The sequence below is a fragment of the Vigna unguiculata genome, chromosome 6 (genome assembly GCF_037176805.1).
Source record: "Vigna unguiculata cultivar grain cowpea cultivar isolate G323 ecotype 2 chromosome 6, ASM3717680v1, whole genome shotgun sequence".
Lineage (NCBI taxonomy): Eukaryota > Viridiplantae > Streptophyta > Magnoliopsida > Fabales > Fabaceae > Vigna > Vigna unguiculata.
Window position 1 is genome coordinate 35,704,267 of NC_140797.1, and position 25,481 is coordinate 35,729,747.

At 39.5% G+C, this 25,481-nt stretch overlaps 3 protein-coding genes across 5 annotated transcripts; 2 read left to right on the forward strand and 1 right to left on the reverse strand.

The window, feature by feature from the left end:
- The first annotated feature begins 5,379 nt into the window (after positions 1 to 5,379).
- On the forward strand, positions 5,380 to 9,237 carry LOC114188245 (protein NRT1/ PTR FAMILY 8.1). Of its 3 annotated transcripts, none has more exons than XM_028076816.2 (5): positions 5,380 to 5,507; positions 6,267 to 6,442; positions 6,543 to 6,760; positions 7,299 to 7,852; positions 8,188 to 9,237. In XM_028076816.2, the coding sequence occupies exons 2-5, from the start codon at positions 6,337 to 6,339 to the stop codon at positions 9,020 to 9,022; spliced, it is 1,713 nt and encodes a 570-aa protein (XP_027932617.1). In that variant the 5' UTR covers positions 5,380 to 5,507; positions 6,267 to 6,336; the 3' UTR covers positions 9,023 to 9,237. The 3 variants fall into 3 exon arrangements, with proteins under 3 accessions (XP_027932617.1, XP_027932616.1, XP_085531328.1); XM_028076815.2 differs by lacking the exon at positions 5,380 to 5,507 and adding an exon at positions 5,705 to 5,863; XM_085675202.1 differs by lacking the exon at positions 5,380 to 5,507 and having other exon boundaries at positions 5,964 to 6,442.
- A 1,274-nt stretch (positions 9,238 to 10,511) lies between these two features.
- Positions 10,512 to 11,439, forward strand: LOC114188863 (uncharacterized). Its single transcript, XM_028077521.1, has 2 exons — positions 10,512 to 10,676; positions 10,823 to 11,439. The coding sequence occupies exons 1-2, from the start codon at positions 10,643 to 10,645 to the stop codon at positions 11,230 to 11,232; spliced, it is 444 nt and encodes a 147-aa protein (XP_027933322.1). The 5' UTR covers positions 10,512 to 10,642; the 3' UTR covers positions 11,233 to 11,439.
- An 11,402-nt stretch (positions 11,440 to 22,841) lies between these two features.
- On the reverse strand, positions 22,842 to 24,951 carry LOC114188879 (protein OCTOPUS-like). The gene has a single exon (XM_028077538.2). It carries the CDS (start codon positions 24,851 to 24,853, stop codon positions 23,255 to 23,257), a length of 1,599 nt encoding a protein of 532 aa, XP_027933339.2. The 5' UTR covers positions 24,854 to 24,951; the 3' UTR covers positions 22,842 to 23,254.
- Positions 24,952 to 25,481: the final 530 nt, after the last annotated feature.

A 25,481-nucleotide genomic window follows, 5' to 3' on the forward strand; every position in this document is an offset into this window, starting at 1 on the left:
CATTTATAAATTTTCTTATAAAAAAAGAAATTGCAAAAAATTCTACCAATTTTTTTGCAAAATGCATTATATAAAACATTTTTTACAAAAAAATTTATAAAAGATACTTATAAATTTTATAATTTCGTAGAAAATAATTATTCATAAAGGAATTACCTGTCGATTAAATTTTTTATAAAAAATAAAAAAAATATTTTCTTGTAAATTTTTTTAACAAATTTATTAAAATAATATATCATATGAAATATAGTGATGAAATAAATGAAATTCTTTTTAAAAAGTTAAGGATTGCATTGTTTATTATTATTATAAACATTTTATTTTTCTATATTTAGATAAATTGAACTATAATATTTTTTAGGTTTAAATAATGATTTGGTCATAGTATTCGTTTAGCTTTTTCAATTTGCTCATACTTTTTTTTACAATTTGATGGTAATATTTGTCAATTTAATTCAAATTGATCCTTTTCGTTAACACTATTACAATAGTTAACGAATTGTGAACGAGAACTTGTGTCATTTTGTGATTTTTTAAAATTTTTAATTTTTAATTTTTTTTTTTAAATTATTATTTTGTATTTAGAAAAACGTCCACATGTCAAGCTTATATCATGCCACATGTCATTTTTGTAATTTTCTTTGATTTTTTTAAATTATTTTATTTTTAAAAAAATGTTCACATGTCAAGCTAATATCATGCAACGTGTCAAGATCAGTATTTATATTTAATTAATATTCATTATTATTGTTCAATTTAGTCCTAATTTTTTTTAAATTGGGCAATTTTGTCTCTCTTCAAATTGGACAAAATTTAATTTTTATATAAATGTTGGACTGATATTCTTATTAAAATTCATATTTTTATTAAATGTTTTAATTTAGAGTTAGAGTTGGTTTAAAACTAAAATGAAAAAAATTTAAAAGTAGGGAATAACACAATTAATTTAAAATCTTAAGAAGTTAAAATTACTTAATATAGAGAATAACATCATTAATTTTAAATTTTAAGAAGTTAAAAATAACATAAAATATTAAAATTAAAAATAATATGAAGTATTTTTAACCTCTTAAAATTTTAAATTAATGGTGTTATTGTCTACTTTGAAATTTTTTGTTTTAATTTTAAACCAACTCTAACTCTAAATTAAAAATATTTAATAAAGATATGCATTTTAATAAAAATATCCATATAACATTTATATACAAATTAAATTTTGTCTCAAGTTGGAGAGGAACAAAAATGCTAAATTTAAAAAAAAAATTAAGACCAAATAAAAAAAAGAATATTAAGACCAAATTGAATATAAAAAACTGACTCTACATGTGACATGACACGGAGAAGTTAAAAAAAAATCACAAAATGACACATGTCAATGGATATTTTTTTAAATAATAAAATTATTATTTTTAAAAATATTAAAAAAATTATAAAATTATAAAATGACAGTGACAATTACCGTTCCAATCTGTTAACTATTTTAACCGTATTAGAAAAAATAACTAAATTAAATAAAATTAACAAATATTGAAACTAAATTGAAAAAAGAAAAGTAGGGCCAAATTAAAAAGAAACTGAATAAATATTATGACCAAAATCATCAGTTTAAATCATTAGTTAAGCCTATTTTTTATTTTCCAGAGAAAGAAAAATATATTTCTCAAAATAAAAAGGAATTGGTCTCAAACTTCAATTAAAATTAAAATTAAAAATTAAAATATTATTTCAGGAATACAATGCACAAAAGTGCATAACATTACAAACCAACAAACATGCTCTTCAAATATAAAAGTGGGGATAAGATATGTGGTATGGGTCAGGAATTATAACAAATTCAGCGGCCGTTGTGATTTTCCTAGGGTTATGGGTTCACATTATCAAGAATAACTAATTTGATTAATCATGCACTTAACTTTTGTCATTTTATCTTTATAAATAACTATATTTTATTCTTTAAAATGTAAGTTTACAATTCATAAATTTAAATTATTTAAAAAAAAACATATGATGATGTACATGTACATGTAAATAGACATCAATGGTAAGTCAGTAATTTCAGTATATAATAGTTTCATGTATTAATAGTAAAGATAATTAAAATACTTTTGTTTCATATATTAATAGTAAAGATAATAGTAAACAAAAATACTTTTGTTTCGTATTTTTTTTTAAATAAATTTGTAACAGAAATCTAAAGTACGCAAAATTTCAAATATAGTATTAATTCTAACGATATTATTTCAAAATATTTAAAATTAAAATATTAGTCTCCAAATGGTAATGATGATTAAATAATTTTTCAAAATTTTAAATTATGAATATTAAATTTGTTTAATTTATAATTTTATCTTTTATTTAAGTTTATGATCTGTTTGACCATTATATTAGATTTCACTTAATTGATACTCTATTTTTGTAATATGGGATTAATCTTATTTGAAAGTGTTACATGTAAAAATTTAAATCTGTTTATTTCAAAATTTGGATCATCTTCTACCTTTGATTATCTCTGACTTTAATACGTAATACATTGATAACTCAGATTTTAACACGTTCTACATCCAAATTTTAATACATGTCAGATCCAAATTTTAATATATAACACTTCTAAAATGCATTAACACAAATTTAATGAAAAAAATTACACTGAATTTTTTTCTTTTACAAAAATTAGGAGAGTCTTTTAAAAATTTAATATCAAAAACTTAATTGAATTAAAAAAATATAGTACCAAAATGAATCAAAATCAAATATCTAAATGTAGAAATCAAATTACTAGTTAATCTATTAAATTTAAAAAATCATTATCAAAATTAAACAAAATCCAATTAGAATAAAAATAAACAAATTGATATAAAAAACACATCTATATAATAAATGTGTCACTTATATATATTCATCTTTATACTCTCTAGTAGAGATTCGCACCCAACCACCTCCATATTTTCATAGGCTTTGCCACATTTTTTAAAATAAAATACTAAAAAAAATTTACATTAAAATATCATATATAACTTTAAAATTTAGAATAATGAGTTGTTTTTATTCTTACATATTCATTTTTGTTTAACGTAAACTTTCAAATTCACTTAACTTCGTAATAGTATCTCTCTCTATATAATTTGAAATATTTTTTAAGAGAATACTATTATACCAATATTTTTCTCATAATTATCATATATATATATATATATGATAATATTTTAGTTGTTATTACTTTTGTTATTATATAATTAAATTAAATTTGAAAATACATATTACTTTTTTTATTTTACAAAATATTAAATTTATATAATTTTACAAAATGACTAATTTAATGATAAAAATGTTAACATAATAATCTCCAACAACCTTTATGGATTTCCTAAAAGCAAAAAGAAGCATAGAGTGGAAAGCAAAAAGAGACCCAACTCTGCCCCTAAATTTATGTATTAATTAAATTTATTCCCACATGATTGTATCACTATTTGAGTTGAATCCAAGAAGAGTTTAAAATGAATTATTCCTATGACCTACCCAAGTTCATGCTAACAAAGAATATTCAGAGTCTTCTTCTACAAGCATGTGGCCACAGCTTTGTTTGAAGTTTGAGTCTTGTACACATTGTTTTGTTGTCACATGTTGCCTTGTTGTTTTCAAAGTGACGTGTTATCTGTTACTAGCTGAAATTGAAAGTTGAAACCAACCATGTTCACATTAATATCAGTTATAGTGATATTAATAAGTAAATATATTATATACATATATATAAGACATCCACATCCATATACATATGACAAACAAACGTCAAATTATATTTACATTTATCGTCTTTCAAGTCAAAATCATATCCACATCCTATCTTAATCTTACTAATAAAACTTCAAGTTTCTCATAATTTTAATGATATGATAGTGATGCAATTTTTTAAATAGATGTTCTTTTCTTTATGTTTGAAATAAAGTGACATTCACACCTTTTTTTTTCATTTATAAACAATGTATTAATTAAAATTAAAAGAAAAGTGTATGAAAATTAAAAATTAAAAATATAAAACTTACAGGGAAAAAGTTGAATAATTTAACTATAAGAATGGTTACATTATATATTTTTAAAGTTTTCTTTAATAGTATTTACACATTATGAAACTATTCATGTAATGTAAGTATGTTTAAATTTGTGTAAACTTAGTCTAAACCTTAAAAACTCGTTATATAATATTGAAAACAAAATAAAGTTATTATAAAAAATGACATTACGGGGATGATTAGTGACCTCTTATACTATTAATACGGTTCATATTTTCTTATTTTTATTTATAACTATTGAAACCATATATACATATAATGATAAGTAAATAACTACAATTATAAATTTTACAATTATTTATTCATTTTATATTAAAATAATATTTTCTAAAAAATATAATTTGTTATTATATTTTTATAAGAGAATTTCAAATTTACTAAAACATTAATTTTTATAATATATTTAACATGTAATAATAACATAATTCAAGTTTTTGTTTATAGATATAATAATATTCATATTTGTTACTGTTTTAATTTTAAATTTTTGTAATTATTATTTAAATTTAATTAATATGGTATTTTTATGTAAAATAAGGAATATGACATTACTCTTGACTTCATACCTTTTATGATCTTAGCATTTATAATAATAATTTAATATTTTTTATTAATACCAGTCTAAAAAAATCACATTGATTCCTTTTAATAATTATTAAGAACATGTTGAATAAAAAAATATATTACATAATTACTATAAAGGCAAGAATCAAAAGAGATATTAAAAAAAAGTGGATATCTTTTATTAATAGCATAAAATATGAAAATGTTTGATAAAAAAACTAGAAAAAAAATGTGATTATCATTTTTATTAAAAATGCAAGAAAAATACATAAACACCTATTTTAAAACTAGAGGAAACACAAGTACTCGTGCAAATTCTCCTTTTTTAAATCACACGAAAATCATATATGTTTATGTTTTACTTTTATATTTCTATTGACTGAGAACATTAGTTTCCATAATTGTTAACCACCTGTGTTTGTCAATGATGTATATGAGAATATGAATCTTAATGATTTATATTCCAAAGTAATTATTATGGCCACGAGTATTTTTCTTTTAAAAAAGATAACTTTTTACGAACAGTAATGGGAATGCTTATCCAAAAGAAACTTTTTTTTTTTCCCTCAAATTGCTAGCCATTTTTTCTTTGGAGAAGCAAACATTTTGATAATAATATAAACAATAATGGGAATTTTGCTTTGGCTTCTAACACCGTTGCTGTGTGTTCCCACGGAATCTCATCCACATAACGCTTCCCTAGTCAAAATAGAAACCAATTTCCATTTTTCATAACAGATCTGAGATATTATTAGTTGTAGAACAGTTACGCTTGACTCAGCAATAAAAAGTCAAGCTCACAGAAATGGCGAATTTAAGATCCTACTTTGCCTAATTTTTCGCTGCAGAGAACTATGATCTAGCAGCTGAAAGAGGGTAAATCCTAAAATCACATGTTAAAGATTTTTTTTTCATCTTTTTTTTAGTCACATCACACGTGAGACAAGTCAACAGTCTCCAGCAGATTACTTTGTGGCCTATATCTGATGAGGAATAATAGCAATACTCTTAGATACTGATTAACAGAAGTTAAATATTATAAATTGTGTAAATCTCATTTTTTTATTTACTTTTATATGATTTTTAATAGATTTTAACTAACGGTAAAAACAAGAAGACGTGTCACAGGGTGTGTAACCTATCTTTGCTCCATCAAAGTATATATACACATTGTTCTTCAGTATGGTTTGCCCAATGATGGATGATGCTTGATAAAGTTGCCAACTTTTAAGGTTGGAGATGCGCTTCTTTGATTCCGTGCCTTTTGCTTTTGAATTCTGATCTGGGGTTTATCATTATGAGATTTTATCAGCGGTTTGCAGTCAAATTTAAAGTCTTTTTTGTTTTTGTTGTTCTTTTCTTTTAACTTCTACTGATTTATGGATTCGTGTAATTGGAATCTTGAAACTTTCTGTTATTCTTGAATAGAGTGCTCTGTTTTTGAAGTGATTGAATATAACCGAACATTAGAATCAAAAACTGGTTTCTGGAACCTTTTGAGGGAAAGACCAGCAAAGTGTTGAGGCGCAGTTATAACTGAGATTTCTCAAAGAAGTGTCTTTTTCTTTAATTTGAGTTCAATTTTGACCTTTGTTTGTAATTTGTTATTGTTATTCTCCGTTGTTGCTGTTTCAGTTTGTGAATTTCTGTGCTGGTTGGTTGGTTGCAATTGCAAGCGAATAGTGTGGACGAGTGTTGAACCACAATGGCAGAGGATGATATATACACCAAAGATGGAACAGTGGATCACCGTGGAAACCCAGCTAATAAAAAGGAAACTGGAACCTGGAGAGCCTGCCCCTTTATCTTAGGTATTTTTTGGTGTTTGTTTAAGTCCTAGGTGGGATGACATGTGTTTGAATTATGTTGTGTGTGAAATATTTATTTATCATTTTAAGATTCCATTCACAGGAAATGAATGCTGTGAGAGATTGGCTTATTATGGGATGAGCACAAACCTGGTGCTTTATTTTAAGAATCGGCTACATCAGCACAGTGCTACTGCTTCTAACAATGTCTCTAATTGGAGTGGAACATGCTATATCACACCATTGATCGGTGCATTCTTGGCTGATTCCTACCTCGGAAGATATTGGACAATCGCAATTTTCTCAATAATATATGCTATTGTGAGTATGGTCACTTCAACCTGTCTTTACTGGGAAACTTTATTACATGGTCCAGGACTATCATGATCTAGACCAGTTTTCATATGATATGTAATTAAGTTCTATTGATTGTATCTTGTAAATTGAAAATTTTGATTATGTGTTTGGTAGAAATTGGTCGAACCATAGACATATGATGGTTCTAAATCATGTAATAGTTTCTCCCAAACCAGACACCGCATAGAAACTTCAAATAATTTTAGATGCAATTTTATAGCTTTTTACTCTTATGTTTCAAACTTCTTTTATGTCAAAACTAATCAGAATATCACAATAATAAAATATAAACTTTGCTGTTGTACTGCATATATATCTCAACATATTCATATTTCCTTGATCCCCACTACAGCCGCACACAAATGTTTAATAGTTTATTCTGTGAAGTCATTCAACATTAAAGTTTACAATGGTGTGAAAACTGGTCTAACTTTTTTATGAATCTGTGTTGTAGTCTGTTAAACAACATCTAATAAAAGGTAATCTTGTTGATGTATAATAGGGAATGACACTGTTGACATTATCTGCATCAGTTCCTGGCATTAAACCAACATGTCATGGAGGCGAAAAGTGTCATGCTACTACTCTTGAGAGTGCAATCTGCTTCCTAGCTCTTTACCTTATTGCTCTTGGCACTGGAGGGATTAAGCCTTGTGTCTCATCCTATGGAGCAGATCAGTTTGATGACACTGACCCGGTTGAGAAGGAACACAAGAGTTCTTTCTTCAATTGGTTCTATTTCTCAATCAACATCGGTGCTCTTATTGCTTCTTCTCTGTTAGTCTGGATACAAGACAATGTGGGTTGGGGATGGGGCTTTGGAATTCCTGCTGTAACCATGGCCATTGCTGTGGTGAGTTTCTTTTCAGGCACTAGATTGTACAGGAATCAGAAGCCTGGAGGCAGCGCCCTCACTAGAATCTGTCAGGTCATATCAGCATCCATAAGAAAGTACCATGTTCAAGTACCTTCTGACAACTCTCTTCTATATGAGACTAATGATGGTGAATCTGCTATAAAAGGAAGCCGAAAGCTTGATCACACAAATGAGTTAAGGTAAATTAAGCAATAGCAGCAAATTTCTAGACAACCAAGTAGTTCCTTTTTGCTTACTCATAATCAGAAGCAATTTTGATGTCACACTTGCATTATATGGTATACAAGGCAAACCTTCAGTCCAAATTCATGCCATTTAACTTGAAATCATATTACAATATGACAATCTTATGATCAACCAGTTTTGCAATTGTTCCCTAAGAAGTTGAAAACATTATCCTTGCAAGTGTTTCCTTTAGATGCTATATCTTTAAGTGTTTCTGATGCTGTTCTTTAATCTGATATGAGCAAAAATTAGATTTGATTTGATACACTTTTCTTATTCTGTGTAATAGGTTTTTGGACAAAGCAGCAGTGGTTGCACAATCAGATAAAGTGAGAGAATCACCAAACCCTTGGAGACTTTGCACTGTAACTCAAGTGGAAGAACTAAAATCCGTTTTGAGATTACTTCCTGTATGGGCAACTGGAATCATATTTTCCACAGTGTATGGTCAGATGAGCACCTTATTTGTGTTGCAAGGGCAAACCATGAATACTCATGTTGGGAACTCCAGTTTCAAAATCCCACCAGCTTCCCTTTCCATCTTTGACACCCTCAGTGTCATATTTTGGGTGCCAGTGTATGACAGGATCATTGTGCCAGTTGCAAGAAAGTTCACAGGGCACAAAAATGGCCTAACTCAGCTCCAGAGAATGGGAGTTGGCCTCTTCATATCCATATTTTCCATGGTAGCTGCAGCAATATTGGAGCTCATAAGGCTCAAAATGGTGAGAAAGCACAACTACTATCAACTTGAGGAGATACCAATGACAATATTTTGGCAGGTTCCTCAGTATTTTGTCATAGGTTGTGCAGAAGTGTTCTATTTCATTGGTCAGTTGGAGTTCTTCTATGAGCAAGCCCCTGATGCTATGAGAAGTTTTTGTTCTGCTCTATCACTCCTCACAGTGGCTCTTGGACAGTACTTGAGCTCTCTGCTTGTGACAATTGTGACAAAGATTAGTACTAGGAATGGAAGTCCAGGGTGGATACCCGACAACCTAAACTATGGTCATATAGATTATTTCTATTGGCTATTGACACTGCTAAGTGTTCTCAACTTGATAGCATTCCTTATAGTGTCCATGTTTTATACTTACAAAAGACCAGTGGGAACTCTGCGCTGAAAACTTCGTCTAAGTGTTGTACATTGGAAGTAGTTTCATTTCATTATACATCACATTGCAAGTTTCCTTCACTACTAGTCTTCTTCTTTGCCAACACTGTTGGATATCACCAATTTTATTTTCACACTGTAATCTCTGTCAAATCCTTTCAGCTTTTCAAAATTCTGTAAAACTGTTATTATCGCCACTGCTTTAAGAAGATTGCGTTCTGTAAACATTCTCGTCGTTTTTGTGACCTTTACTTTTTTTTTTTTACTTTTTCGTATGTAAAATCCTCACCTTATAATATAAGATATAAGATAATTTTGTAAAATTGAATTAAGATATAAATTGATTTTGGAAAATTGAATTTACTTTAAAGTTTACGATATCTAACATAACATGCAACCTCTAAGTTAACAATCACTGATCTGTTTTGAAATCGAAGGATATAAAATTTTACAATATAACACATTTTTATTCTATTCAAATTTTAATATTTTTCCTATTTTTAGAGTGAACTTAAGAACTAGAGATTTTTACCCATTCTTATTCTCATATAATCCTCGTCATTGAATTATAATACAAATTAAATTATTATTTATTATTTATTATTTAGTATAATCTATATCTAATTATCAAATAGGAGAAACGCAAGTTATAACCATAAAGTGTAAATTTAAAATTTAAAGAAAAATGAATGTGAAAGAATCTATTTAAAACTTAATTCAAATTGTATGTTTATAATTAAATGAACTAAATTTTAAGGAAATGTATGCTCATAATTTTGTGAATCAAACTTTATGAATTAAGTTTCCATTGACAAAGAATAGAAAACACAATAAAAAAGAAGAAAATGATAAAAGAATAGAAAAAGAAAATATAAACGTATTTAGGTTATATATATATATATATATATATATATATATATAAGTAAGATTATTTGAAATGATAATTAAAAAGTATGTTTAACATACAAACTTGATGATAAAGTTGAAAATATTAAACATAACTCTAGATTTAGAATTTTATGAAATTTATTGTTGAAGGAAAAATTGTTACAGATGACATTAGCAGTCCATTATCAAAGACCAAGTGAGTCGAAAATAAAAATTGTGAAATTCAATTAATAAAAATTGTAATCATCTTTTAAAAATTATCAATACTTTTGCACTATTTTCTAGGTCGTTATAAATTATATTATAAAATAAAAAATTTACCCATTCTTAAATTATATTTTAGTTTGTTTTTCTTTCAAATATAATTTAATTTCAATATTTGATTTAATAATTTTACTCAGATTTTAATTTTAACTTTTGATGTTTAACTTTTCCTCCTTTTTAAGAAAATATATTTTATTTCTTTTAATTTTTCTTCTCTTTTTAAGATAAAAACAAAATAAACTATAAAATTTCTCGAAATTCGGTCTTCCGGATTTGGAGATTTCTTTTTTCAAAATATGTTATTTTAAGAAAAAAAAAAATCAAATTTCGACGTGTTTAGTTGTTTGTATTAGATTCATTGTTATATGAAGTTGTCAACCACACCTAAGTATCTTCGTTGTCAGGTTTTGATTCTGAAAGTTACCCTCGACAAATAAACACCCCAAATCGGCACATTCATCAAAATTTAACTATTACAATGTTCCGTAAGCTTTTTCGGGACTCCAAAACAGGTACTTTTTTATGTTGTATTAAGTTTGCAATTTCACTCGAACCCAGGTTTTGCTCGTCAGCTGTTTGATGAAATGTTTGAAACAGAAACTCAAACTTGTCTTTTTGTTACATTGCATATTCTTTATATACTTATCTTCGACTGCAGGTTTTCATCTGCTTAGTTCAATGAATTCCAAGAAATACCTAAAAAACATTGGATTGGAAAGAGAAGACTACTACTTTTTGAAACATGTTGGGAAGGGCTTGCTTTGCACCTATGCTGTGCTTGGGGCTCTGTGGCTCTACACTGAGAAGAATTCCTCACTGGGGTGGGGGAAACTGAAGCCAAGGCTGAAGGAGCACGAAGAAGCATTGAAGGATTTCATAGGCAAAGGAAGGATGATTGGAGACGCTGTTAGTCCAAAAGGGATGAGTGAGAGTGATAAGGATGGGAACTATAACAACCAGAAGGAGACGCAGAACAAGAATTTTGATGAGGAAGCTCAGAAGCTGTGGTTGAGACTGAAGCATGAGGTCGCAACTGAACTAAAGCAGAAGGGTTTTGATGTTGAATAACTGTACGCTTTACACTTAATGAATGCCAGTGTCATTCCCATGATACATGACCTGATTGTGAGGCTGTAGTTGTAGTACATGTTAGGAATCTTATGTATGCTACATGGTAAATAAGTAAGTAGCATTTTGCTGTGTGAAGTATTTGATAAAAACCTGAATGATGATAAAAGGAAGGAATGATCAGTCTGCTTGCTCTTTGTTGAATAACCAGGACACTCTTCCATTACCCAACAACTGAAGTGCTCGTTTGATTGAAGTCTGAAAACTCCTTTTGATCTTTCTTCTCAGTTCAAAATTATTTAATGTTTCGGGGTAGGGACCAAGAGCCTACTGAAAGAATTCCTTCACTTCGTGATACCTTCCTCCTCTCCAATGACTTCAGCCAAATCCACTCCTTAGCTCGATCGGTTGGGATGACGATCGTGGTACCTGTCTAAAATACTCCGATGCTTAAGTCAGAAGGGACCGATCGGGGTGTCAGATTATCCGTTGTAATAAATGCGCAATTAAGATCCTTACCAACTTACCTTTGGGTCCTATTTATAGCTTTTGGCATGGGCCTGTAATTAGGGTTTCTTAATCACGGCCTAATGATCCCTTAATGACGATTATCGACTCGTTTAACCGATAATCGTTGGCTTAAGTTATATGACCGTGCGACCGATGGTCGCTTGGCTGGGTTAAATGACGATGTTTTCGACAAGCTAGTAATGCGTTTTACCGATCGACCGTCTTGTGTTTTTATGAGGTCTGTCGCTGTTGTTTTACCGGTTAACCGATGGACTCTAGAGGTCAGAGGGTCCATCGTTGCTGTTGCACCGATGGACCGATGGACCCTTGAGACAAGAAGGTCCACCGCTGTTAATTTACCGATGGACCGATGGGCGTTCAAGGCTGGAGGGTCCACCGCTACTGTTCTACCGATGAACCGATGGACTCTAGAGGTCAGATAGTCCATCGTTGTTGTTGTACCGATGGACCGATGGACTCTAGAGGTCAGAGGGTCCATCGTTGCTGTTGTACCGATGGACCGATGGACCCTTGAGACGAGAAGGTCCACCGCTGTTGTTATACCGATGAACCGATGGGCATGGGTACAATTAAATCCTTATGTTCGACCGTCTGACCGATGGTCCTTTAATGATGCTACATGGTTGTTCGCTTACCCGTGAGACCGATGATCCCCTGGGGGTCAGTAATGGCCGATTGACCGATTGGACATACTGTACACAAGCCCTCCCAGCCTCGAGCGATAGGAATGAAGCGAAGAAGTTTTATCCAGACCGTGGTGCCGATTGACCGCTGGCGTTTCTCAACGGTTACATTGCCTCGTGGAGCGTGCCTGGCAGTTATGATCTGAAGCGTCGCGAAGCTGGGACCGTCGATCCGAATGTGATCGTAGGGTCCTGGGGCTGCCACGTGTCACATGGTCCCCCCTATAAATAGGTTTGTGTGGCTGTCGTTATTTTCACGCTTTCCTTTCTCTTTCTAGCCGAGCTTCCGATCGTTTTTCTCTATCTGCAGGTAAAAATGTCTTCAAGCGCATCGGGTTCAGAGGGTTTGTCGGGTGGAGCGGTCAGGTATTCTGGGGGCGCTGGGTCAGTTTCCGCCTTGTTTGAGTCGTCTGAGTCGGGAACTTCGCTCGGGGGAGTGTCGAGCGGCACGAGTTCCCTAATTCTCCTAAGCGGCAGTTCTGAGGCCGAGCCCCCGGTCGCGGAGGCGGTGGAGCAGGTCGCTGCTTCTGACGAAAGCGGGGACATCATCGGGATCGACGTTGGCGACGAAGGGGACGAAGTCAATTTGCCGGAAATGTCGGGATATGATTGGGCCCCCTATGAGCCGCGTACGCTCGCGACAAGGTTTCGCTGGGGGAACGACCTGGGGGATCTGGTCGAGCGGACCAGAATATTCAGCGAGGAGGTAGAGGATGGGCACCTTCGGGTCAAGATATGCGCCGGCAACGAGAGAGTGTGCCACGGGAAGGGAGAGGCGAAGCTAGACTTCTTCTTCGTGTATGCCTGCCTTTTCCATGATCTAGGTTTGAACGTGCCGTTTGCCGACTGGCAGATGGCAGTCCTCCGCCAGATCCAGTGTGCACCGACGCAAATCCACCCGAACGCATGAGCGTCTATGCAGGCGTTCGACGTCCTTTGCCGAGCGGCCGGCCTGACGCCCACCATGTCTTTGTTCCTTCATTTCTATAAGACGCGACCGACGACGTCTAAGGGTTGGGTTTCGTTCCTCGGGGCGAACAAGAGCTTGTTCACCCTCTATCTTGCCTCCTACAAGGGTTTCAAGACCGGATTTTTTAAGGTCGCGATTCCCCGCAAGGGAAGGAGATATATCTTTGACGAGCAGGATCGTCCTAAATTTCCACTTTATTGGACGGCGTTCCCACCTCCCACGGATGCTTGGGCTGAAGAACAGTTGACCCCGGCCGAGCGGACTGACCTGGCCGTCCTCAAGACCCTGCCTGACAAGATCCACCCGCGGCCGCTGATCCAATGCATCCGCTCCCCGGACTTATCGAGGGCGGTTTATGGTTAGTTGTTTTGATATTACCGATCGTCAATCTTGGTCGCAGTTTAACTTATTTGCTTTGCTGTTTTGCAGATATAATGGCTCGGACGACCGCTGCTAATGCCGAGTTTGTGGCTCGTGCTAAGGCTCGACGGAGGGGGGAGGATACTGCTGTGGAGGCGGTGCCAATAACGACCGTCCCTGCAGTCCCTCAGGCCGATCGAGCTCCTCCTTCCATCGCCCCTGCCGGGACTTCGGGCGCCGTCTCGCGGCCTCGCCTGATTGTGAAGCGGCCCGGTTCAGGTGCTGGCGCCGCTGCTGCTGGGGACAAAGGGAAAAAGTCTAAGAAAGATGACTCCCCGTCCGACCGACCTCTCAAAAAACAAAAGAAAGGGGAGGCGTCTGGATCCCTGGCCGACGCTTTCCTCGGCGGCGGCGTACGCCTTGATGACGAGGTTTTTCTTCAGTTGGGACCTCGAATGACCGAGGCGCTGAAGGACGTGTCTGAAGAGGATGCCTTTCGGACCGCCGGGGAGCTCACCCTCAGGCTAGCTGCCCTGTACACCAAGTTTCCTCGCCCCGAGCGGAGCAGGATAGAGGATTTGGAGAAGGAACTGGCAACGGCCAAGGCTGAGCTCCACGAAGTGAAAGCGTCGGCGGCTGACCTGAAGGCCCAGTTCGATCGGCTCAACGGTATTAAAGCCGAGCACGCCAAGTGTGTCGGCCTATTGAAGGCTGCAGACGATCGAACGAAAGCGGAGCAAGCGAAAGCAGGTGAAGCCGCTGATGAACTGCGCAAGCTTCAGCGACGCTTCGATGATCTTACTCTGGAGCACATGGCCGCCGCTGGTTCAGCTGCCGACTGGCAGAAGAAGGCGAAGGACTTGGAGGCCGAGCTAGGAGTGGCCGACGAGTAAGTATTTGCTCAATATGAAGCGGGCTTCCAGAGTACCGTCGACCTTGCTGTCTTTTACTACAACTGCTCTCCCGACCGGTTCGATGTTCATATGGGGGTGGTTGATGGGAAGGTCGAGAAAGTGTTCGACCGGCTGGATGAGGTCAACGACCCTCATGTATAGATTTCATTTTTTCTTTTTGATATAACCGATCCAACCCGATCGACCGTTTGATTGATCGCGTTCGCTCGGTTATTAGGTAATTTTTTGATAAACACTTATGTAAATTTTAAATTCCTCTCTATTTATCTCATCTGATAGTTCTTTACTTCTTTCGTTCGCTTATTGCTCCCTGTTGGCGACCGGCCATACCTCTATTGTTGGCTATCGTTGGCGATCGGCCACTTAATTGTTTAACTTGCTAATCTCGCTTAGTTGTGCTTATTGAGCTGATCGATCGACCGGTATGCAAACGTTAAACTTGACATCTTGATTACCTGTTTTATACAGCTGACATGTGCATTTGGTTCGTTTTTTAGATCGTTGGTGTTAAACACCGATCGACCAAGACAGCTCGTGTCACTTGTTTACCCGTAGGGTGATTAGATCTCTAGGATCGGTGCTGACGGAGCGGGGCTTCCTCTTGGAAGTCCCTGTCTCGATCGGTCAGGCTTTGCTTGGGTCCCGCAGGGACGTAGGGTAATTAGATCGCTAGGATAGGTGCTGACGGAGCGAGACTTCCTCTTGGAAGTCCCTGTCTCGATCGGTCAGGCTTTCCTTGGGTCCCGTACGGAGCCCCGTCGGTTAGAATGTTAGATGGAGTTGTATGAAACGCTCATTTTATTCATGATTAACTGTAATACATTTTGAGGTGTGACGCGTTCCATGTGTTGGGTATTCCTTTGCCGCTCAAGTGTTCCAGCCGATAGGCTCCATTCTGCAAGCTCTTGGTCACGCGGAACGGGCCTTCCCAGTTTGGTGCTAACTTTCCCTGTATTGACTTCTTTCGCGCGTCGTTGGTCTTTCTCCAAACTAAATCTCCTCTGACGAAGTTTCTTGGTTTGACCTTGGCGTTATACCTCCTTGCTACCATTCTCTTGCACGCTTCGGCTCGCACGGCTGCTCGCTCTCTTCGCTCGGTCGTCCAGTCTAATTCCTCACGGAGTCGTCCATAATTAACCTTGAGATCCTGCATCTCCCGCCGAAGGGTCGGCTCTCCTACCTCGACTGGCAGCATAGCGTCTGTTCCGTACGTCAGGTTGAAAGGAGATTCCCCGGTCGTCCCGTGTGGCGTGCATCGGTAGGCCCAAAGGACTTGTGGCAGCTCGTCAACCCATGCTCCCTTGGCCTCTCCCAATCTTTTCTTCAACTCAGCCACTATAACTTTGTTCATGGCCTCAGCTTGACCATTGGTTTGGGGATGCTCGACCGAGCTGGTAACATGCCTTATCCCTACCTGTTTATAGAAGTCCTTCAGTTTTTTGTCGATGAACTGACGACCGTTATCCGTGATGATCGTGTGGGGGAGGCCGAAGCGACATATAATGTTGCGCCAGACGAAGGAGTGAACCTGCTGAGCGGTGATATTAGCCAAAGCTTCCGCTTCGACCCACTTAGTGAAGTAATCTACTGCTATGAGTATGAATTTCTTCTGCGCTCGGCCAACCGGGAAAGGTCCAACGATATCCATACCCCATTGGGCGAACGGCCATGGAGCTGTTAAGCTGTGTAATTCGGTCGGTGCCTTCTTCACATCATTTCCATGGGCTTGACATCCTTCGCACCTACGTATCATGGCTTCGCAGTCTTGCTCCATGGTCGGCCAAAAGTATCCCACTCGGAGTATCCTGGCTTTCATGGTTCTCCGACCGGTGTGCATCCCGCAGATGCCGTTATGGACCTCGTTCATGACGTACTCCGCTTCGTCTGCTGAGAGGCACTTCAAGAGCGGCGCTGTGAAGCCTCTCTTGTATAGATCATCTCCGATGATTACGAACCAGAGCGCTTGCCTTCTCTCCGTCGGTCTGATCTCTTCTCCAGCCTCGCACCTCTTTAAGAGCTCCCGTATGTCGCCCATCCAATCGGCCGATCGACCTGCCGCAGCACATTCACCCGCTGAAGGTCTCATTAGGGTTTGCTTGATGATTGTCTTTAATTGACCCTTCTCCTTTCCCTTTGCCAGTTTAGACAGCCTATCGGCTCTGGCGTTCTCCGCTCGGGGAATGTGATGGATGGTAACCTCTTCAAGTTTATTCATGGCTTCAACGGCCTTGTGATAGTACTGAAGCAGCAAATCATCCTTAACCTGGTATTCACCTTGCACCTGCCCGACCACGAGCTTCGAGTCCGTGTTACACTTCAACCTCGTGGCGCCCAAGTCCTTGGCTAGTCTCAACCCGGCGATCAGCGCTTCATACTCTGCCTGGTTATTCGAGGCTTTAAACTTGAACTGCAAAGAGTGCTCCACCGAGAAACCGTTCGGTCCTTTGATGACAATTCCTGCTCCAGCATTTCGTCTGTCCGACGACCCATCAACGAAGAGAATCCATGTTTGCTCGGACGCAGGGGTCAGTCCGTGAAGTTCGGCTGCAAAGTCGGCCAAATGCTGCCCTTTGACAGATCCTCTTGGTTCGTATCTGAGACCGAATTCGGATAACTCAACCGACCACGCGATCATTCTATCGGCTAAGTCAGGCTTCCGGAGTATCTTGGCTATAGGATGATCGGTTCGGACGATCACCTGGTGGCTCTGGAAGTACTGACGTAACCGTCGTGCGGCCGTTAATAGCGCCAAGGCCATCTTCTCTATCAGCTGATACCTTGTTTCTGCACTCTGTAAAACCCGGCTGATGAAGTAAATGGGTCGCTGCTCCGGGACTTCTTGTATTAAGGCCGCACTGATTGTGTCGTCCGATACCGATAGGTATAACTGCAGGGGTAATCCTTCTACCGGCCGGCTCATTATCGGTGGACTGCTGATCATCTCCTTTATTTGCTGGAACGCCACCTCGCACTGATCATCCCACTTCTCCGCTGTCTGCTTCTTCATAATCTTTAGGATCGGCCTAACCTTCTCTGTCAGTTTGGGCAGAAAACGTGCCAGAGAAGTCAGCCGCCCCATTAACCGTTGAACCTCCTTCAAATTTTTTGGACTTCTCATCTCAACGATAGCGGCGCACTTGTCTGGATTCGCCTCTATGCCTCGGGCGGTCAGCATGAAACCTAGAAACTTCCCCGCCGGCACTCCAAAGACACACTTCTCTGGGTTGAGACGCATGTTATACTTGCGTATCTGTTGAAAGACCTCGCCGAGGTCACGTACATGGTCTTCGGCTATCTGCGACTTCACGACCATGTCGTCCACATAGACTTCCATGGACCGACCGATCTGCCCGCGGAAGACCCGATCCATCAACCTCTGATAGGTAGCCCCCGCGTTCTTCAGACCGAACGGCATGACCTCGTAGCAGAAGTTTGCTCGATCTGTGATGAACGCCGTTTTAGACCTGTCCGGGCCGTACATAGGGATTTGGTTATACCTTGAGTATGCGTCCAGAAAGCTCAGGAAGTTGTGCTCCGAGGCCCCGTCTACCAGCCGATCGATGCTAGGCAGGGGGTATGCGTCCTTTGGGCAGGCTTTGTTCAAATTAGTGAAGTCGGTACACATCCTCCACTTCCCGCTCGGCTTCTTCACCATGACCATGTTAGCCAGCCATGTCGTGTACTTGATTTCCCTGATAAAACCAGCTCTTTCTAGCTTTCTGACCTCCTCCTCGACCGCCTTCCTTCTTTCTTCTCCCATCTTTCTTTTCTTCTGAGCGACCGGTCGGGCTTCACGGAAGATGGCTAGCTTATGGTACATCACGTCTGGGTGGACGCCTGGCATGTCGGCGCTCGACCACGCGAATAGATCTTTGTTTTCCAGGATCACGGCGCCGACGAGCTCTTCCTCTTCTGTGCTCAGGGCTCCCCCGATCTTCGTAACCTACCCCGGTTGACTTCCGATTAGGATGTCCTTGATTTCTCCTCCTGGTTGAAGCCGATCCTCTGTATTCGTCCGGGGGTCTAGGTCTGTCATCGCTACCTCCGATCGGTGTTGTTTACGCGGTCGGCTGTGAGGTCTGATCCTCAATCCTGCAGCATAGCACCCCCTAGCGACCTGTTGATCTGCATGCACCGTGCAGATGGTCCCCTTGTCCGACGGGAACTTCATGGCCAGGTGCAGGGTAGACACAATCGCTCCGAAAGCGTTCAAACAGGGTCTCCCTAGCAACACATTGTACGAAGTGTTAGCTTCAACCAGAAGGAATCTAACCCTTACCTCTCGGCCATCCTTCCTCGACCCGATCCTCGTGCGAAGATCTACGTATCCCCTCGTGTCCACCCGTTCGCCCGAGAAACCTACTATCTGCTCGTTGTATGGCACGATCAGGTCTTCGGAGAGGTTCATCCTTTGGAAAGTCTTCCAGTATAAGATGTTGACTGAGCTTCCCTGATCGACCAACACCTTCCCGATCCCATACTCGGCCACTTCTATTGAGATGACCATCGGGTCGTCATGATCAGGATCGGGCGCCTTGAAGTCGTCGTTCGTGAATGTGATGGGAGGCATCGATCGGATCTTCTTCTCAACCAGATGAACCGACTTCAACGCCCGAATGTGCCTTTTTCGCGCAGCGGAGCTTAACCCTCCTCCGGCGAACCCCCAGAGATGGTATTGATGTAACCCCTCAGGGGTCTCTCCTGGCTACGACTGCGACTCCTTCTTGGACTGCGATGTGATCGGGATGGTCCTCTCCTAGGCTTCTCGCGCTCGGGCTCCCTTTTCTTCTCCGATCGGGTTGGGGGGACCCTTCTCCTCGGGCTTTGGTTCCTCGCCGGACTCCGCTGGGGACGATCCTGTCGAATGTATTTCTTCAAGTGTCCCTGTCGGATGAGCTCTTCTATTTTGTCGCGGAGCGTGTGGCACTCCTCGGTGGTATGGCCGATAGTCCGATGATACTGGCAATGCTTACTCTCGTCGGCGTCGGGTGGTGGAGGCTTCTTCCTGATCGCAGGGAGCGAATCGACGCTGAAGGCCTCCTGCAGGATCCTGGCTCGGGGAACAGCCAGGGGAGTGTAGGTCGTGAACTTCGGTGGCTTTCGTTCGGTGGGTCGACTTGCAGGTTTGCTCGGTCTAGAAGCGATCGGCTTCGGGAGCGCAGCATCCTCCTTCTCCCTCTTCTTCACCCTAAACTCCTGCATATCCTCCATCTGTATGAATTTTGCCGCGCGTTCCCTCATCTCCTCCATCATCTGCGGCTTCTTACGGCTTATCTTGTCTGCGAAAACTCCCGGTTGGAGTCCGTAAGAGAAGTGATGTCGCGCAATCTCGTTGCTGAGACCCTTTATCTTGACCGACATTCGATTATACCGGTCGAGGTAACTCCTCAGCGATTCCCCATCCTCCTGTCGGATATTCACCAGATTGTCAACTGTCAGAATGGCCGGCTTCAGGGGCGCGAACTGTGTGCTGAACCTTGCCTTCAAGGTGGCAAACGAGTCGATACAACCGGCCGGTAGCTCGGAGAACCACTCCAGCGCCTCCCCAGTCAGCGAAGTTGAGAAGACTCGGCACCAGATGGGATCGCTGACAGCGTGAAACATCATCTGATGCATGAAGACCCGCATATGATTGTCTGGGTCGGTCGTGCCGTCATATTTGTCAAAGGTCGGCATTTTCCACTTCTCCGGTAGCGGCGTCTCCAAGATATACGAGGTGAAGGGGGAAGACCGCGATGCAGGGATCGGTTGTCGTGATGGGCGGCCCCCGTCGTTTGCTCCCGAACTCTCTGCCACCGTGCGTGATGCATTTCCCCTCGACGCTTGTGTCCTTTCAACTCGAGCAGGTTGTGACTGCTCATGTTCTGTGGGGGGAAGGCGGCTCTCTACCCGTTCGGCGTCCCTGTGCTGCTGCACACGACTTAACCTGTTCGGGTCCGGTACGGTCGGTGTGGAAGGGATTCCGTCCTCCTTCTGCCTTAGCATGGCATTCTCCTCACGTAAAATCTGCATCTGCGCTTCATAGTTCCTCTGCATCTCGTCCATCCTCTGCTGCATCACCCGTATCATCTCCCTAGTATCCGCTTGATCATCTGCTAATCTCCCTCTGTCCATGTTGCTGTTTCGATTCCTCGTGGTCACCATATGGGTATATTTTCCAAGGAGACTGCTCGGCCCCACGGTGGGCGCCAAAAATTTTTCGGGGTAGGGACCAAGAGCCTACTGAAAGAATTCCTTCACTTCGTGATACCTTCCTCCTCTCCAATGACTTCAGCCAAATCCACTCCTTAGCTCGATCGGTTGGGATGACGATCGGGGTACCTGTCTAAAATACTCCGATGCTTAAGTCAGAAGGGACCGATCGGGGTGTCAGATTATCCGTTGTAATAAATGCGCAATTAAGATCCTTACCAACTTACCTTTGGGTCCTATTTATAGCTTTTGGCATGGGCCTGTAATTAAGGTTTCTTAATCACGGCCCAATGATCCCTTAATGACGATTATCGACTCGTTTAACCGATAATCGTTGGCTTAAGTTATATGACCGTGCGACCGATGGTCGCTTGGCTGGGTTAAATGACGATGTTTTCGACAAGCTAGTAATGCGTTTTACCGATCGACCGTCCTGTGTTTTTATGAGATCCGTCGCTGTTGTTTTACCGGTGAACCGATGGACTCTAGAGGTCAGAGGGTCCATCGTTGCTGTTGCACCGATGGACCCTTGAGACAAGAAGGTCCACCGCTGTTAATTTACCGATGGACCGATGGGCGTTCAAGGCTGGAGGGTCCACCGCTACTGTTCTACCGATGAACCGATGGACTCTAGAGGTCAGATAGTCCATCGTTGCTGTTGTACCGATGGACCGATGGACTCTAGAGGTCAGAGGGTCCATCGTTGCTGTTGTACCGATGGACCGATGGACCCTTGAGACGAGAAGGTCCACCGATGTTGTTCTACCGATGAACCGATGGGCATGGGTACAATTAAATCCTTATGTTCGACCGTCTGACCGATGGTCCTTTAATGATACTACATGGTTGTTCGCTTACCCGTGAGACCGATGATCTCCTGGGGGTCAGTAATGGCCGATTGACCGATTGGACATACTGTACATTTAACATCCAATTAACGCATATCTTCTTTTAGAATATATACAATATGATAAGGGGATGCACAATGGATAGTTTTTGGCCGTTCAACATAATGTATACATTAAATTGCATGATTTTATCTTGAATCCCAGTGAAGTAAAATCCGCTTTAACATAAATTATGCCTACAAGTGCAAAGCATTCTATCTGTTCAAATCATTTTATATTTAGTTCATGAATATCTATACTATTGTTTTCATTATCACTGTCACTCGTGCTTTTAAATATAGTTTTACTGTAAAGAATGAACCAGGGATGGAGAAACAAAGATAAGTATTGCAAATCATGAAAAAGACCCGTTGTGAGTGAATATAAAAAATGAAACTTGAGTTCGGCTACGATCCTTCAAATTAAAGTCAAAGCATGCGCTTACAAAGCATTTTTATATCGAGGATATTTCTTTTCAACTTCATTATGGTAGCCTATGACGCATTGCCACAAGACTAGCAAAATGTGAAACAGCTTCACAAATCTGTCAGAAACTTTCCTCACACAACCTGACATCTCATGAAGCCTGAATAAGTAGAGACACATTCACCTGACTGAGATATAGATTACAAAATCCCAACCGTAACAGCAACATGAAAAGTAAAAGCGACCTTGTCCTAAATTCTAGTTTAAGCCCGTTTCCAACCAATATCCAAGCACCATATAAATTCAACGCGAAACGGAATTTAGAACGGAGATGCCATTATAATAATTCAACGACGATGAGTTGCAATAGGGTGAACACCTCTACTCATCTTTTTGCTACGACAATCTATATATATAACAGAAAACCCATATTTATCCTAACCAGTGTTAATTTCCGGTTAATCAGATGTTATAGCAATGAAATATATATCCTGAAACTATCATAATCATCCCTCACTATTACATCAAGAGCTATAAAGTCTTAATCCAATTTATTTATTCTAATCTCAACTTTATATAACAAGAATAAGAACATTTATTCAGTTAAAGCATATAAGTTTAATTTAAAATAAAGAGAAAAGTTACATACTGAAATAGAATAAAGAAATTAGGCTGGTAATCATAGTAGTTATATAGATTTACAAGAGCTTTTACTCCTTCATGCATCCACAGAAATTGCATGGTTGAACCACAAATTGGCGGAAAAAGATTAATACTCTCTGCTATCTGAGAGGCTTAACAAACTTTACCTACATCTTGTCGACATTTAAAAGCAGACTACCTTATTCACAAGGGTGATGAAGTCAAAAATTACTGTAACATTAGTACTATAAATGTTTTATTCTTCTACCAGCATCATGAGAACAACTACTACAACAAGTCTGATTATCTTTCCAATGTTATGTTTTCCAACAATGTGAAGTACTTTGTATCAAGGACAAGAATCAATTTCATTATATATGTTTTTACAGCCCAGATACACTTCAATTAGTTACCGCCTCAGAAGAAACTTCTGGCCGTTGAATTTGAATTCTTTAAGCTACCCTTTGCAGACCTGCTTCGCCTATAGCTTTTCAACGGTGTCAAATAGAACCTTAACAAGCCACTGTCAACATTACTTGGTGAATACCTAACACTCCGGTTTTTCTGAAGCATAAACTTCTGCCTTCCATTCAAAACATGGCCTTTAGTCTCAGAACCCCCAAAGCCATTGACTAAACCCGAAGTTCTACAAGGATCTCTACAACTAACACTATAGCTACGAATAAGCTTCTGGCTAACTGACTCACTCGCTTGACCGTTAACCACCCTCCTCAGCTTCTGCCAAGACTCTGCAAGTGGCTTGTTAACCGCATCGCCACCACCGTAATCACCTTCTCCCAACATATCTTCCCTTCTCCTCTGCAATAACCCCAACTTACTCCATAACCTACCCCACTTGTGAAACTTGTTCAATCCCTGTTGACCATCTTCAATTGCAACATCACAAGCATCAACCTTGGAACCGGACCCCATTACACTATCAGACGATTTCAAATTCACATCCCTCAAACCGTTCTCAGTGATCAACACCTTCGCCCCATAGAACAACTCGGTTGTGGCTGGAGAAACCTTAGCATTAGATATCACTCTCAATTCATCAACGTCTCCCATAATCGACTTCCTACGAGAATTTGATCTATCAAAACTCCTCCTCCTCCTATGCCAATCGGAATAGTAATGCTTCGTCTGAGCAGAACCACCAGGACAGCATTCTTCGCCATTCTCCAAACTCACGTCTCCCTCTTCTTCTTCCTCGACCAAAACCTTATCACCAACACGAACCATGGGGGAAACCCTAGGGTATGCTTTCCCAATCAAATAACCATCCCAGGAAGCTCGAGGAGCTTCGAACGAAAACCGCGAATCATCAATGGATAACCTCGGATCAGTGTCACACGATCTTCTACCCAACGCGAAACCGTATTCTCCAACCTCCGATTGCGTCTCCCGCAACGACTTAAACCCTAGCTTTTCGACGGAACAAACGTCGGCGCCGGCGACGTCGCTGTGGCGGTGGTTTCTCTTCGGATTCAGCTTCCGTTTCCATTTCATCAATCGCTTGCTGAATTCGGAAGCCGCGCCGCGAAAACTCGCCGCGATATCTTTGAAATCTCTCCCCGCGCCCTTCCTGCTCCGCAATTCGAGATCTATGAACTCTTTCATCGTCTTCCCCTCCCCGTCTTCATCGCCAGAAACCCTAACTGCGTCGCCGCGCTCGCTCTCACCGATTTCTACGCCAGCACTGCCGGAACGGATCTCGGCGTGCCGATTCGTTGGCTTCTTGCTCTTGTAGTCGCGGTTGAAGAGGTCCGACAGCGAGCCACCCGGTGGCGGCAGTCGGACCTCGCAGGACCTGCGGCGGGGCTCCGGGGCCGCGGAGGAGGAGACAGCGCCGGCTGTACGGTCGGAGAAGGACTTAGTGCGGCGGAGGTCCGGCAAGGAGGAGGAGGAATCGATGCCGGCGAGGCGTTCGCGGAGACAGGAGGCACAGAAACCGGTGACAGGTGTGGAGGGGTGACGGTGACAGGTAGTGAAACGGTGCGTTTTGGTAGTCATGAGTGAGTGTGAAAAAAGTGTAGAAGGAATTGTGGTGGGATCATGTTAGGTTAGTTATGGTACCGCGAAAAGTGAAAGCCACTCACCCTGCGTTTCCCACCTTTCACTCATACTATATAATCTTAGATATTAATGTTTTCGACCCTTTTTTTTATTAATTTAACTAGATTTCATACCTATATTAGATTTTCGAATCCTATTAAGTATAATTACTCAATATCTAATGTTCTAATATTTAAAATCATGAAATAGTATACAAATTGACCTACTTAGCTTTAAAATAGATTTATTTTTGTTACGAGTAACTTTTTATTTTTCACTCCTCGTAATAAAAATGAGACTTATAATGTTTATTTACTTTTTTTTCATTTAATGTAGTATAAACGGATGCTTTTTTGGATCAAGTGGTCTATTTTTAAAATATTAAATGAAAATATTTTATATCTAAGGTTAATATAAAAATATTTTTTCTTTTTTTTCGTTTTTCTCTGCCGGACTTTATTCCCTTTTCATCTTTCCTTTTATTTTAATTTTCATACCATACCTTAGTGAAATTGAGTAGTGAAGAAGTATTTTGAATTGATTGAATTTTAAAATAAACGAAGTTCAATTTTTATATGATTTTTTT

Excerpts from the sequence above, each read along its gene's own strand:
- LOC114188245 (XM_028076816.2), top strand. The coding sequence starts at position 6,337 with ATGGCAGAGGATGATATATACACCAAAGATGGAACAGTGGATCACCGT. Across the intron at positions 6,761-7,298 it reads TCTCAATAATATATGCTATT|GGAATGACACTGTTGACATT; the intron begins GTGAGTATGGTC and ends GATGTATAATAG. Across the intron at positions 7,853-8,187 it reads GATCACACAAATGAGTTAAG|GTTTTTGGACAAAGCAGCAG; the intron begins GTAAATTAAGCA and ends TCTGTGTAATAG.
- LOC114188863 (XM_028077521.1), top strand. The coding sequence starts at position 10,643 with ATGTTCCGTAAGCTTTTTCGGGACTCCAAAACAG. Across the intron at positions 10,677-10,822 it reads TTTTCGGGACTCCAAAACAG|GTTTTCATCTGCTTAGTTCA; the intron begins GTACTTTTTTAT and ends CTTCGACTGCAG.
- LOC114188879 (XM_028077538.2), bottom strand. The coding sequence starts at position 24,853 with ATGACTACCAAAACGCACCGTTTCACTACCTGTCACCGTCACCCCTCC.